The sequence below is a fragment of the Thamnophis elegans genome, chromosome 2 (genome assembly GCF_009769535.1).
Source record: "Thamnophis elegans isolate rThaEle1 chromosome 2, rThaEle1.pri, whole genome shotgun sequence".
NCBI classification, from domain to species: domain Eukaryota; kingdom Metazoa; phylum Chordata; class Lepidosauria; order Squamata; family Colubridae; genus Thamnophis; species Thamnophis elegans.
In genome coordinates, this window is record NC_045542.1 from 8,613,866 (window position 1) to 8,626,435 (window position 12,570).

General features: G+C 40.8%; 1 protein-coding gene across 1 annotated transcript in view; it reads left to right on the plus strand.

The window, feature by feature from the left end:
• The window catches only part of BGN (biglycan), an 81,435-nt gene extending 80,422 nt beyond the window's left edge, over positions 1-1,013 (plus strand). Inside the window, 1 exon segment of the mRNA XM_032211476.1 lies at positions 127-1,013. Coding sequence (XP_032067367.1) covers positions 127-324 — 198 coding nt within the window. The 3' untranslated portion in view covers positions 325-1,013.
• Positions 1,014-12,570: the final 11,557 nt, after the last annotated feature.

Here is a 12,570-nt window from a genome sequence, read left to right on the forward strand (position 1 = left end):
GGGGCGATATGCTGACTCTGTAAACTGCTTAGAGAGGGCTGAAAGCCCTAGGAAGCGGTATATAAGCCTAACTGCTATTGCTATTGCTATTGGTATTCTAACCAATTTTTCTGCCTTCTTCCACAGGTGGTGTACTTGCATTCCAACAACATTACTCATGTTGGCGTTAATGATTTTTGCCCTGTGGGCTTTGGGGTGAAGCGTGCCTCGTACCATGGAATCAGCCTTTTTGGCAACCCCGTGCCTTATTGGGAAGTTCAACCAGCTACCTTCCGCTGTGCCACTGACCGCCTGGCTATCCAGTTTGGCAACTACAAAAAATAAAAAAAATCAAGAATAAATGAGGGAGGGAGGGTTGGGTAGCGGGACAAGGTAAACCCAATGGGGAAATGAGGGGGTGGGAGTAGGGAGGGGGATGTGAATCAGGCGATGGTGGCCCATTCTGGAGAAGGGGGAGTCACCAGTATGGTCATGCTAAAAAAAAAAAAAAGAAAGTCAAGAATTGTTGACTTCTACGAGCCCAGCCAATGTTCGGGATAGAACAAGGGATGGGAAGGAAGTTCATAGAGCAAAGGGAAGAGAAATAGACGAAGCTCTTACAATATGGTCCATTTAACTAGCCTACATTAGTCCTGCATTTGAAATCAGCTCGTTATGATCTGCAAACAAATACTTGCCTTTCTAGTTCCAACAGTTTTGATGCTACTGCTGGCTTGTCTGGGGCAGAACGGGGTGGGAGGGATGGGAATTGAAGGGATTTTGGTCTATAGTTTTGTTCGCATGAGCAGCCCGCTCTGTCAGACCTGCTACACCAGTCATCGACTTATGCGCCCCCTGAATTTAGCAGCTTGCAGTATGGATGTCGTTTTTTCTGACCGCAACCTTCATATGTTATAGAATGTGTTGGGTGATCCAATGAATTCTGTTTCTGCATTTCTTTAACTTGCAAAATCAGCCTCTGTATATCTTTTTTTTAAAAAAAAAACACAAAACAAAAGAGGAAGTCACCTCTATATAATGTACATCAATCTTATGCGAATTAAAGTATCATGGCTCCTGCTAAAGTATCCTAGGAATAGTTTGGTGAGCTGGCTGGAAAACCTCAACAACTCCCAAGATTCCGTGGGGAAAGGAAGTGATTAAACGGACTGAAACTTCTCCTGTGGCTTCTATACACCTAAGCCTCTGAATCTAGCCACGGGCAATCTGGCTTCTAAATCAGTGGGGCATGCACCCATGATTCTACTCTTTATTACCATCTTCATTGAAGAAAAATAGACCTTGTAAATTATCCTATATACAATGTGTAAGTGGCCTGTCTTGATACCTGCAAAGGCAGGTTGTTTGGGAAGATTAAGATGTGAGCAACTGTAATGAGGGATTTTTGACACATCCAACATCAGCAGCAAGGACCTCAACATCAACAATCCTGTGCAGATTCTGCTTACCAAAGTAGCAATAGCAGTTCGACTTATATACCGCTTCATAGGGCTTTCAGCCCTCTCTAAGCGGTTTACAGAGTCAGCATATCGCCCCCCACAGTCTTGGTCCTCATTTCACCCACCTCGGAAGGATGGAAGGCTGAGTCAACCTTGAGCCGGTGAGATTAGAACTGCTGAACTGCAGATAAGAGTCAGCTGTAGTGGCCTGCAGTACTGCACCCTAACCACTGCGCCACCTTGGCTCGGAAGTCCCTAGCTTCAGTACAAATCAAAATATATCGCCCTATTGTCCAACTCAGATTCCAATGACGACAGCAGGTGTGACATTTCGGCAAGGGTGGGCCGATGATGGAAGAAATGCCACTCCCTTTTGGGGGTTCTTTCTCTTAAGTAAGAGAGGCCCAGCCTGTCTCCTGTTCCAATTGGCCATGATTACATCGAAGAAGAAGACAGTGAGGATAACTTGTGGGTGCACAAAAGATCCAGAAAAGTTTTCTCGGTTCACTGTCCCCATTGTTCTCCATCCCTCCTTGTTCTGCCATCGTTTACTCCGGAAAAGTGAAGTGGAGACTAGGTCCCTGCGGCCACGTCCACCTCAAAGTGTTTGAATATCATTATTTCCCCCACCCCCATGCTTGGTTTCTTGAGGCCCAGATGCTAAGGCGTATTTAGAAGAGGTGTTCATTGCTATATGCAGAGAATATAATGAGGGCTCCAGCAATGCTGTCCTACATAGGTAACTCACCTGTCTTTTCCAATTTAGTTTTCTGTCTTACAAGAACATTTAGAAAAATCTGCTATGGAGGTAAATAATGGAATAACTGCAGGAGATCCTTCGGTTAGTAACTCCGAGAAGCCTTTTGTCCCAAAGTTTCAGGGGCTGAGGGTTTCATGGGCATGTAGAGTTTAGAGTTTAGAGTAGTTTATTTATATGCCGCCCTTTTCCCTGGGGGGACTCAGGGCGGCTTACAATTCGAAAGGAGGGGAAAACAAACAGATTAACACATAAGAACAGTACATCATTAAAAGCGCAACATTCATACCATTCGGGTGGGTTACAGTCTTTAGCCCCAGGCCTGACGGGATAGCCAGGTTTTGAGGGCTGTGCGGAAGGTCTGGAGGGTGGTGAGGGTACGAATCTCCACGGGGAGATCGTTCCAAAGGGTCGGAGCTGCCACCGAGAAGGCTCTCCTCCGCGTAGTTGCCAGTCGGCATTGACTGGCAGATGGAACTCGGAGGAGGCCTAATCTATGGGATCTAATTGGTCGAGTGGAGGTAATTGGCAGTAGGCGGTCTCTCAAGTACCCAGATCCACTACCATGAAGGGCTTTGTAGGTGACAAGTAGCACCTTGAAGCGTACCCGGAGATCGACAGGTAGCCAGCGCAGCTCGCGGAGGATAGGTGTTATGTATCCATTGGGGGTATGCTGTTCAGCTCCAGACTGATTCATTGATCTGGGATTTGAATGGTTAATTTGATTAACTTGGAACTGAGTCTGCCTGATTTTCTGAAGTGATGCGGGAGAGATTTTTGCTCATGCGCAAAAGCCATTCTGTATAGGAAAATCAGGTTTTCCGGCATTCTGACCTTTTGATCCAAATTGTCAATCTGATTTGGAAGTTAATTTGATTCAGAGGTTCAGTCCAACTATTACATAACCGAATTGCCAATGTGAAGCTTTTGCACAACCCTATTGTACAGTAGATGGGAAGCGGGGCAGGGAATAGATAGCAATGGGATTTGTCAAAATAGGAAAGGGTAAAAAATAGGGCATTTGGGACCCAGATATACCTAATGCATCTAGGTTTATTTTAAAAAAATACCCATCTCTGCCCAGTTTCATAGAAAGGGAACCTGAAGGACATGGATAATGAAATCAGAAGAAGGTGGCGGGGGAGGTGGGGGAGAATGGGGTGGGACAGCACCCGAAGAATGTAAAAGATTTTTTTTTAAAGTACTATTTCAGAAAAGGGCAGTGACAAGCCATTTCTATAACCCTACACACTAGTGTGACCCAAATACCACTTTATCATTTCACAGTTGTGGATTGATTCCTCTCCCACGTCCCCACAATCCACCCATTAAGTATCAGATCTTCAGCCCAGAGAAGGAACCCAGAAGCTTCAGGTCAGCTCTCAGCTATGACAATCCCAACCTTAATTCAGAACATGCATCTCCCTATCTTCAATCTTTCATTGTGGGGAGGTGGGAGGGTATTTTTCTCTCGATCGGAAGCAGGGAGGAAAAAAATAAATAAATATAGGGAACCTTCAGAGAGGTTAAAAATAGCTGAGAGAATTGTTTACCCACAAGCTCTGCGTAAAACAATTTTCATTCCCAAGTAGGGTATCAGAAGGGATATTCTTAGAAGCAGTGCTGAATTCAGGCAGAAGCTAAATTCAAGGAACAGTTTCAGGCCCCACAAAATTTCAGAATGTCAGTTTTCTGATTTTGCAAACAATTTCATTATTAGTGGTATTTTTTTTAAAAAGTAATTTTGTTAGCATTTTGGTATGTATATTAATGTATCGTAAAAATTATTTTAAAAATTACATTTAATGATTGTTTCCAGGGTATATTGTATTATAATCTATGAGCAAAATCAAGGCAGATTAGTGATAAATCACTAAATGGACTCATTTGGAAATGCTTTTTTTTTCCACTTTAAATACTATTAAATAATTTAAAGGCTTACACACACACACACACACACACACACACACACACACACACACACATTTTCATTTTCTTTTTCGTGGCAACCCAAGATCCTGTTTTGGTATGGACCTTAGCAAAAACTTTCTGGAGTAGCCTTTTAACAAGGAATGTTCAGGGCCTCACCAATTTTAGCTCCTCCATGCAAAAAGAGAAGAATCTATGAATTACACACATGCACGAGCATATATTTTATATTTTTATTGAAAGTTTTGACAATAGTAAGAGCTAATGCAAACTAGAATAGAATGAAAAAGAAGAAAGAAAAAGGGGGAAATAAAAGTAAAAAGTGCTAAAAGGAAGAAAAGTAGAAGAAAACTAGAGAAAAAAGAAAAAAAAAGATATAAAAATACCTGGTTTTTCCAGTCTTCTTCACAACAGTTACAGCTACAATTATATTTTGAACTTCTCTCTCTAAAGTTACCTCATGACTCTCTTCTTTCTGTAATCTATCCTGTCTCATCATCAAAACTATAAATCACAAGTTCATTTTTACACGAAAAAAAATCCATAATGGGTTTCCATTCGTCAATAAATGTACGCGTTTCCATCTATATGCCTGGATACATATACTGTAGGTCCCATCAGTGACGGAGCCTCTATCATTACTAAGTTTTTTGCCCAATTCTTAAGAATTGTTTTTTTAGCAACAGGCAAGTTATATGTGTGCCAGAGGTAGGGAACTATGGCCCATTTAAGATTTGTGGCTGACTCAGGAATTCTGGAAGTTGAAGTGTACAAGTCAAAAAAGGGCCATCATTCCCTTCCCTGGATACAAACAATGCTAAGATGAGGCGCTAAAGAAATAATTTGAGACGAGGAAAGTTCCTTTTGTTCACTTCCTGCCTCTGGTCTTTTTTTATAGTCCAGAAATGCATGAAGGAATAAAAGGAACCTTTATTTTTTTCCCCAACCTATTTGCATCTTCTGCATCCTGTAGTGCCATGCTTTGCATGGCCACTTCATCACCAATGGCATCGCACAGGCGATCTCTGGGACTTCATCTTTACAGCATTAATGTTAACTGAGCCGCTCTGCAGTGCCTTGAATTGCATTATCATAATTTTAAACTTTCACCGGGTGGAACAAAGGCAACAGTTAACCACTTTATAAAAACATCCAGTTAAAGGGAAGGATACAACTATAGGGATGAGGGGGAAAACAACAGCAATTGCCCAAGTATGAATTCTTCATTTGACCTGTATGTTCACTTCACACATCTTACAGATTTCTCACATTCTCTTGGTGAACTTTTTAGGGGGGAAAAAAGAAACTCACTTTTCACAATGATGTCCAGTTCCTGCAGAGTCATGTAGCTGAAATCTATCTAGCTGTGAATTGGATAACTCAGCCTTCGTCTTCCTGTCGGGTAGCAGCAGATGTCTTCCTAGTTTTGTCCTCCCTCCTGTTAAAAAGAAGTAGGAGATTTATGGGTTTTATAACAACAACAATAACAACAACATTGTGGAGCCCGGTGCAATATTGATTCTTGTAGAAATGTCCAATAAAGTTAGCAGTAATTGCCACCTTTAGCTGTTATCACTGGGCTTGGTGAATAAGGCATCTTTTTGATTTAGAAACTCAAGCAGGAGTGCAATTCAGCCGCAGACAGGGAGACCAAAAGCAACTTTGTGCATTATTTTCTTCAGGTGTCTATGTATATGCTTAGGACTTTTTAAAGTGTCCATCTAAAAATATTAAGTATGTAACTGGCAAAAGAGCATAACCTGCTGTTGAATATTGTATGCGATATGGCCATCTAGTTTACTACATGCAAATATATTTCTGACCGAAATAAAAGTTTGGCATTCAGTATATTGTTCCTGTCCTTGAAATAGCCGCAAAGAATCTATTTAACCCACCTATATACTGAAGAGAGATTTAAAGCTAAGTTGAGCTTCTTATTGGATGTTCAAATAAATGGTGGGGGGGAAAACTCCCTGCTTCAAATATAATTTTTACATAAATGCACATTTAAACAGCATGAATTCTTAAATCTTAACAAGGAAGCAATTATCACTGCACCATTAAGGGACAGCAGGTGCATAAAATGTGAAAAAAAACATAAACGAGTGCATCTTCTGATATAGTTTCATTGATAATTATAAAGATTAGCTGGTTATTCTTCACTGAGGAGCTTTTATGACAATAGCTTGCTATTGGAAATGTGTCAATCGCTGCTAAAGCTTTTAGAGTTATTAAGAAGTTGTGATGAGTTTAGTAGTCATAACCCTCTGTACCAGAGGTGGGTTCCTACCACTTCACACCTATTACCTTCTCACAGTACCTTCTAACCGGTAGAACCGGTTCGTCAAATCTACCGAACCGGTTAGAAGAGGTTCCACCAGTGGACCCGGAAAGCAGGCCACACCTACAGAAGAGGTTCCAAAAATTTTTCAAACCCACCACCGGTCCTTGGATAGGATTATTCTACACTATCAGGCTCATATTTACAAAGGAGGCCACACCCACAGAGTAGGTTCAAAACAATTTTTGAAACCCACCACTGCTCTGTACCAAAGCTGACTGATGCTCCTGAAAAATAAAATTCCAACGTTCATGGAAAGCATCCGGTTGGAGACAGCTTCAGCATTCTAAGGGATTTCATTGGTTTAGAGTTAATGGCAGGTGTGTCCTCAAAGGTGGTGAAAAAAGTCACAATGGACACCTCAACTATATTATCTTAGCCCTGCCCCCCCACTTTTTTTTTTACTTGTGTTACTTGGAATGACATAAAAGGGGCAGAGGTTACTTTTCCTGTGGATATCCTTGGTTAAATACCAATGAGTGGCAGCAGAGGTGGGTTCCTACCAGTTCGCACCTATTCGGTAGAACCGGTTTGTCAAATCTACCGAACCGGTTAGAAGAGGTTCCACCAGTGGACCCGGAAAGCAGGCCACACCTACAGAAGAGGTTCCAAACTTTTTTGAAACCCACCACTGGTCCTTGGATATGATTATTCTACACTATCATGCTCATTGATAAGCATCACCCCTTAGAGGTGATTGGGCAAGGGAAGTCTTTACTTTACCTTTATGCACAGCTACCTGAGAAAGTTCACTGCTCTCTTTGCTTCTGGATCCTCATCCTGAGATTATATGCACCATCCCCAATGCCCCCGATGACCCCGAGAGAGTGAAGCTCCAGCAAAGGCCATGATACAGGCAACATAAAAGAACCTGCAAACAACCTTTGTGCACTGTATACTTGTTACAGTTGTTGGAAGAAATGTCCTTCTGGGTTCGGCTCCAAGAGGGGAAAAAGACACTGGAGACATGGAGGCTGCTTGGAAAGATGGTTTTAATGGTGGACAGGACCACATGGCTTGAGCCCTGAGCAGAAAAGGTGATCTCATGCTTCAATGTTGGTGGAGAAGAGAAAGGTAGAAGAGAAACTGAGTCCCTGGTTTTATGCCCTCTCTGGCCTTTGATCTTGAGCTTGTATTCTGATTGGTTGTCAGACTCCCATGGGCCCGTGCAGGGGCAACTCTCTAGGCTGCGTTTTGAATCCAGGCTTGGTTGAGTTCTCAGATGCCATGTGGCGAGTTGGGTAAAAGGGCCAATATTATCATGCCTTAATCCCATCACTCTGGAGCTGAAGGGGAGAACTCTTTATTATGTAAAGTGGACCAGCTCTGGCTTTAATGGCTCATTGACAAAGGGGGATGGGCAGGAAGCTGCAGGCAGCTATTCTGTCTTTTAAAACATCTTCCTTCCTTTTCACATCCAGAGGAATATTCTGCCTTTTCAATATTTCCTAGGATATTTCGTTTTTTCTGGGAGAGGGCTGGGTGATAACTTCCTACACAGTGTTTTTTATCCTATCTGCTCCACCTCCGCACATAAGCAGAGCACAGTAGTTTTTCTAGCCTGTTGTGAGTGATAAACAAAAAGCCAATCTATGTCTTTAGTCAAATTTAACTCTAGGTTACCTTGACACCTAATTTTTTTTCTCTACATAACCACCTCTGTTAGCCTAACTAGGCATATTGGGAGTAATGATCAAGCTGCCTTTGAAATGGTGAACTAAAGTCACCTCCTCGTTCCTCTGATGCGCTTATGAGGGAGGCACAATTGAAGTGTAGGAAGTTAAAACCCACCCCTCTGCTAGGAAACCGAAATATCTTGGGAAATATTGAAAAGACAGAATATTATATTTCCCTGGATCAGAAATGGAGAAACATGTTTTTAGGCAGGAAACAGACTCACTCTTAATAGCCCCCACCTTTGTCAATGGACCATTAAAATGCCCAAGCCAGTCTTTCTACATAATAAAGACTTCTCCCCTTCAGCTCCAGGGTGATGGGATTAAGGCATGATAGTATTAGCCTTCCACAGAAACCACATGGCATGTGGAAACTCAAACTCGGCCCCATGGGAGTCTGACAACCAATCAGAATACATTTCTTACACAGGGACAGGAAAGAGAGAGATGGGGCTGAACAGAGAGTGCAAAGCCAGGAATTTTCATGTCTTTGCTCTCTTCTTCCTCACCCAACATTGAAGCATGAGATCACCTTTTCTGTTCAGGAACTCAAGCCATGTGGTCCTGTCCACCAATAAACCATCTTTCCAAGCAGATTCCATGTCTCCAGTGTCTTTTTCCCCACTTGGAGCTGAACCCAGAAGGACATTTCTTCCAACAGAAGCAACCATACAAAAATTTTAAAATGAAAAATTTATTTTTTTACAGTTTTTCCATTGGTTGAATTGCCAATGGACTGATTCCCTCCCTCCCTCCTTCCCTCCCTCCCCCCCTCTCTCTCTCGTGAAACAAGCTCTCATGGCTTAATCCCATAACTCTGGAGCTGAAGGGAAGAACTCTTTATTATGTAAAGTGGACCAGCTCCGGCTTTAATGGCTCATTGACAAAGGGGGATGGGCATTTTTTTCATTTTCATTTTTTTTTCATTTTCCCTTTATTTGTATGCCGCCCTTTTCCCTGGGGGGACTCAGGGCGGCTCACAGTTCAAAAAAAAGGGGGGGGGAGGACAAACAGTTTCCAACATACAGACAATACAACATATTAAAAAAACACAACAGCCACACAATTCGAGTGGGGTTAGAGTCTTAACCCCAGGCCAGCCGGGACAGCCAGATCTTTAGGATGGCGTGGAAGGACTGGAGGGTGGTGAGGGTCCGAATCTCCACGGGGAGTTCGTTCCAGAGGGTCGGAGCAGCCACCGAGAAGGCTCGCAGGAAGCTGCAGGCAGCTATTCTGTCTTTTAAAACATGTTCCTTCCTCTTCATGTTTCCCATTCATCATTTTAAATGTAAATGATCCAATCTCATTTGCTCCTCTACTTAAAGATGTTCACAAAATGAGAAATGTGTTTCAAGCTCAGTTCAAACATTCCAACTCCTCCTTTTGAGGGAAACAGCCCATTGAGACATTCTGTTGCAAAGTTCCCTGTTGGCTCGGTCCCAACAGAAGAAATTATAAAGCTAATATTTTAGCCATCTGAAACAATAGGAACTCAGAACAAGCTCTTTGCTCCTTTGTTTTTCAGCCCAAGGACACCTGAACAGGTGAGGTTCAGTCAATGCTGATTGCTAACTACCACCCAACAGGAAGAAAAATGAGCCTAGATGATAAATTAAAACAACAACAACAACAACAACAATGCTGTAGTAAACAATATGATCTTTCTTATTTTTTTAAAAGTGGGGATTTTAAAAAAAGTAAATTAAAACTATCCCCTTGGTTTTTTCTTCTTCTACAGGTTAGGTAGCAGATAGCAGTCAATATGCTTCAAGTAACAATTTTGACTCTTTTAAAATCTTACTGCTTTCTTGACATGTACAAGAAAGCGTAAGGTATGGTTTCTTTTTGATAGACTTCACACACAAAATAATGGTGGCTGCTTATTAAGTCAATGAATAACTAATTGTACAGTTAATTAATTGTATAAATATAGTAAATGTTATGTATTTAGTGTCACAACCCCTGGTTTGCCCAAATATGGAAGGAAGCCTACTGTTTCCTTTCTCTGTCTATCGGCTCGTCACAAGAGACCATCCAGACAGAAACCCGATATTTTTACTGTTGCCTTTGTAAAAATATTGGGTTTCTGTCTGGATGGTCTCTTGTGACGAGCCGATAGACAGAGAAAGGAAACAGTAGGCTTCCTCCCATATTTGGGCATACCAGGGGTTGTGAAACTAAATACATACCTATTTCCCTGGCTCAGCTGATAAAGGAGGAGAACCTTGTGGCTTAGTGGTTAACACATCTACCTAATATGTAATACAGCCCAGGTTCAAATCCCAGTAAGGGTATGGCTAGCTGATGAGAGCTAAATAGCTTGAAGTAGATCTATACTAGTCTCCCTTTATTTATTTATCAGCACAAATACAACATAGTAAATATTCCTTCAATGCAACTTAAGAACAATAAATATTCCTTTGCAAGTATTTAATTTTCTCTCAATTTTATAAGTATGCTTCCACAGTTTAACCTAGTCATAAATTATACAAATTTATTTATTCATCTGTCAAATTTATTTTAAAAAAACCATCTCACAAAATAAATGACTCCGTTGTGGAATTTCATGGAAAGAAAAACCTGAAAGATTCATGAGAAAACATAGGAGGATTGCAAATATAGAAATATACCGTGTAGTACAGATAATCCTGCCAATTTTTTAAAATATTGCAGGGTGATTGAATGATATCAATGGCGTTACTACAATGAATAATAATTAACAAGTGTACATTTCCCCTATTAAATGACATTGTAAGTGAGGTTCTCCTCATACACAGACCAGGAGTTTGGGTAAATCAATAAAGGTTTCATTCAAAAATAGGAACCCTTTAAGATACTTTGGCCTAGGTTTTGCTTGTAGTACAAAGGATTGAGAAAATATACAATTCTTTTTTTTAAAAAGGTTTTATTGTTTTTATTAAACAAAAACACACACAAAAAAAGAATCACCTTTCATTACATCTTGTAGAAAGTGTGTCAATTGGTTACAGGTACATTCCGTGTGTTTCTTCCACGATCATTACGTATATTTCATTCAGGTTGAGTTATACATTTTAGAATTTATGTATTTTACTATCACTGTACCACAATTTTCATTTAATTAGGGTTTTAAGGACACAACCACCTACTGGCTTTTTTTTTTCAGTTTCAATGAATCTGCCATAACTTTACATCTTTATAACATATTCTAAAAGAAAGTCAGCTAAAAGGATATCTAACATTCCCTCTCCTCCCCCCCCCCAAACTCACAGATTAACACTTCTGTCCATTTTATTTTTACTAATACAACACACCTGTATGTATCATTAAATATTATCCATTAACATTTCTTTGTTATTATTGTAGTTAGCTAAAAATTATTTACTATTTATCTCACCTCTCCTCTCCACGGGCCCAAAAGAGATTTACCTTTATAACCATTTCTAAACAGAAATTTATTAATAAGATTTATAGGTCTTTTCCCTAAATCCCAGATTAGTTAATTACGTGTTAACGAAATAACCATTTAAGGTCTAAAACAATCTAAAAGATGTTAACATTTCTACTTAATAATCACCAAAAGTATGCATCAACATTTCCTTATTATTATAGTTGAAAGGGGGGAAAAAACCAATTGTTTGCTATTTATATCACGTCTCCTCTCTTCTGACCAAAATTATATATACAATTCTATGGGAGAACAGATACTCTAGGGTCCTTGGTGGTCTCTGAGCTTGGTTTTTTCCCCCTTCCAGATGTTTCATTACCCAAATAGGTTACATTCTAATACTGATGCTTTTATCTAGTTGAGTAATGAAACATCTCCAAAAAAAAACCCCAACCAAGCTTAGAGAGCACTCAGTTCAATCCTGAGCTACAAATATTTTCTTCTCTTGGTAGAACAGATGTAACTGACGCAAAGCTTTATTGGTAGATGACAGTTTTCAGAAATGTCATATTGAGAAGCTTTGCTTCCCCGTCTGACTACTACAGTGATGGGATTCAGCCAGTTCGCACCTATTCGGGAGAACCGGTTGGTAACTTTCTAAGCAGTTCGGAGAACTGGTTGTTGGAAGAAATCTCCTTTTGTTTTTTTCCACTTTGCAGGGCTAATCCTGTAAGGAAGGCAGGAAGGAAACATTCTGGTGTTGTTTCTAGCCTAATCTTTGTTGCCTGCTTACAGAATCTGCCTCTCCGGTTAACCCTTATTACCATTGTAACAACTAAGGTGAAGTGCCCATCGACCTGAGTGACATTGACTCGGCCATGCCCACCCAGTCACATGACCACTGAGCCCCACCTACCCAGATGGTCCTTAGGGCAGAGAACCGATTATTTGAATCCCACCACTGGACTACTATGATAGGACTTGTGGTGGCTTCTGCTTCTTTTGTCACAAGTATAATTCTTCAAGCTCCACCCTGTAGATAATGAAGATCCTTGAGAGAG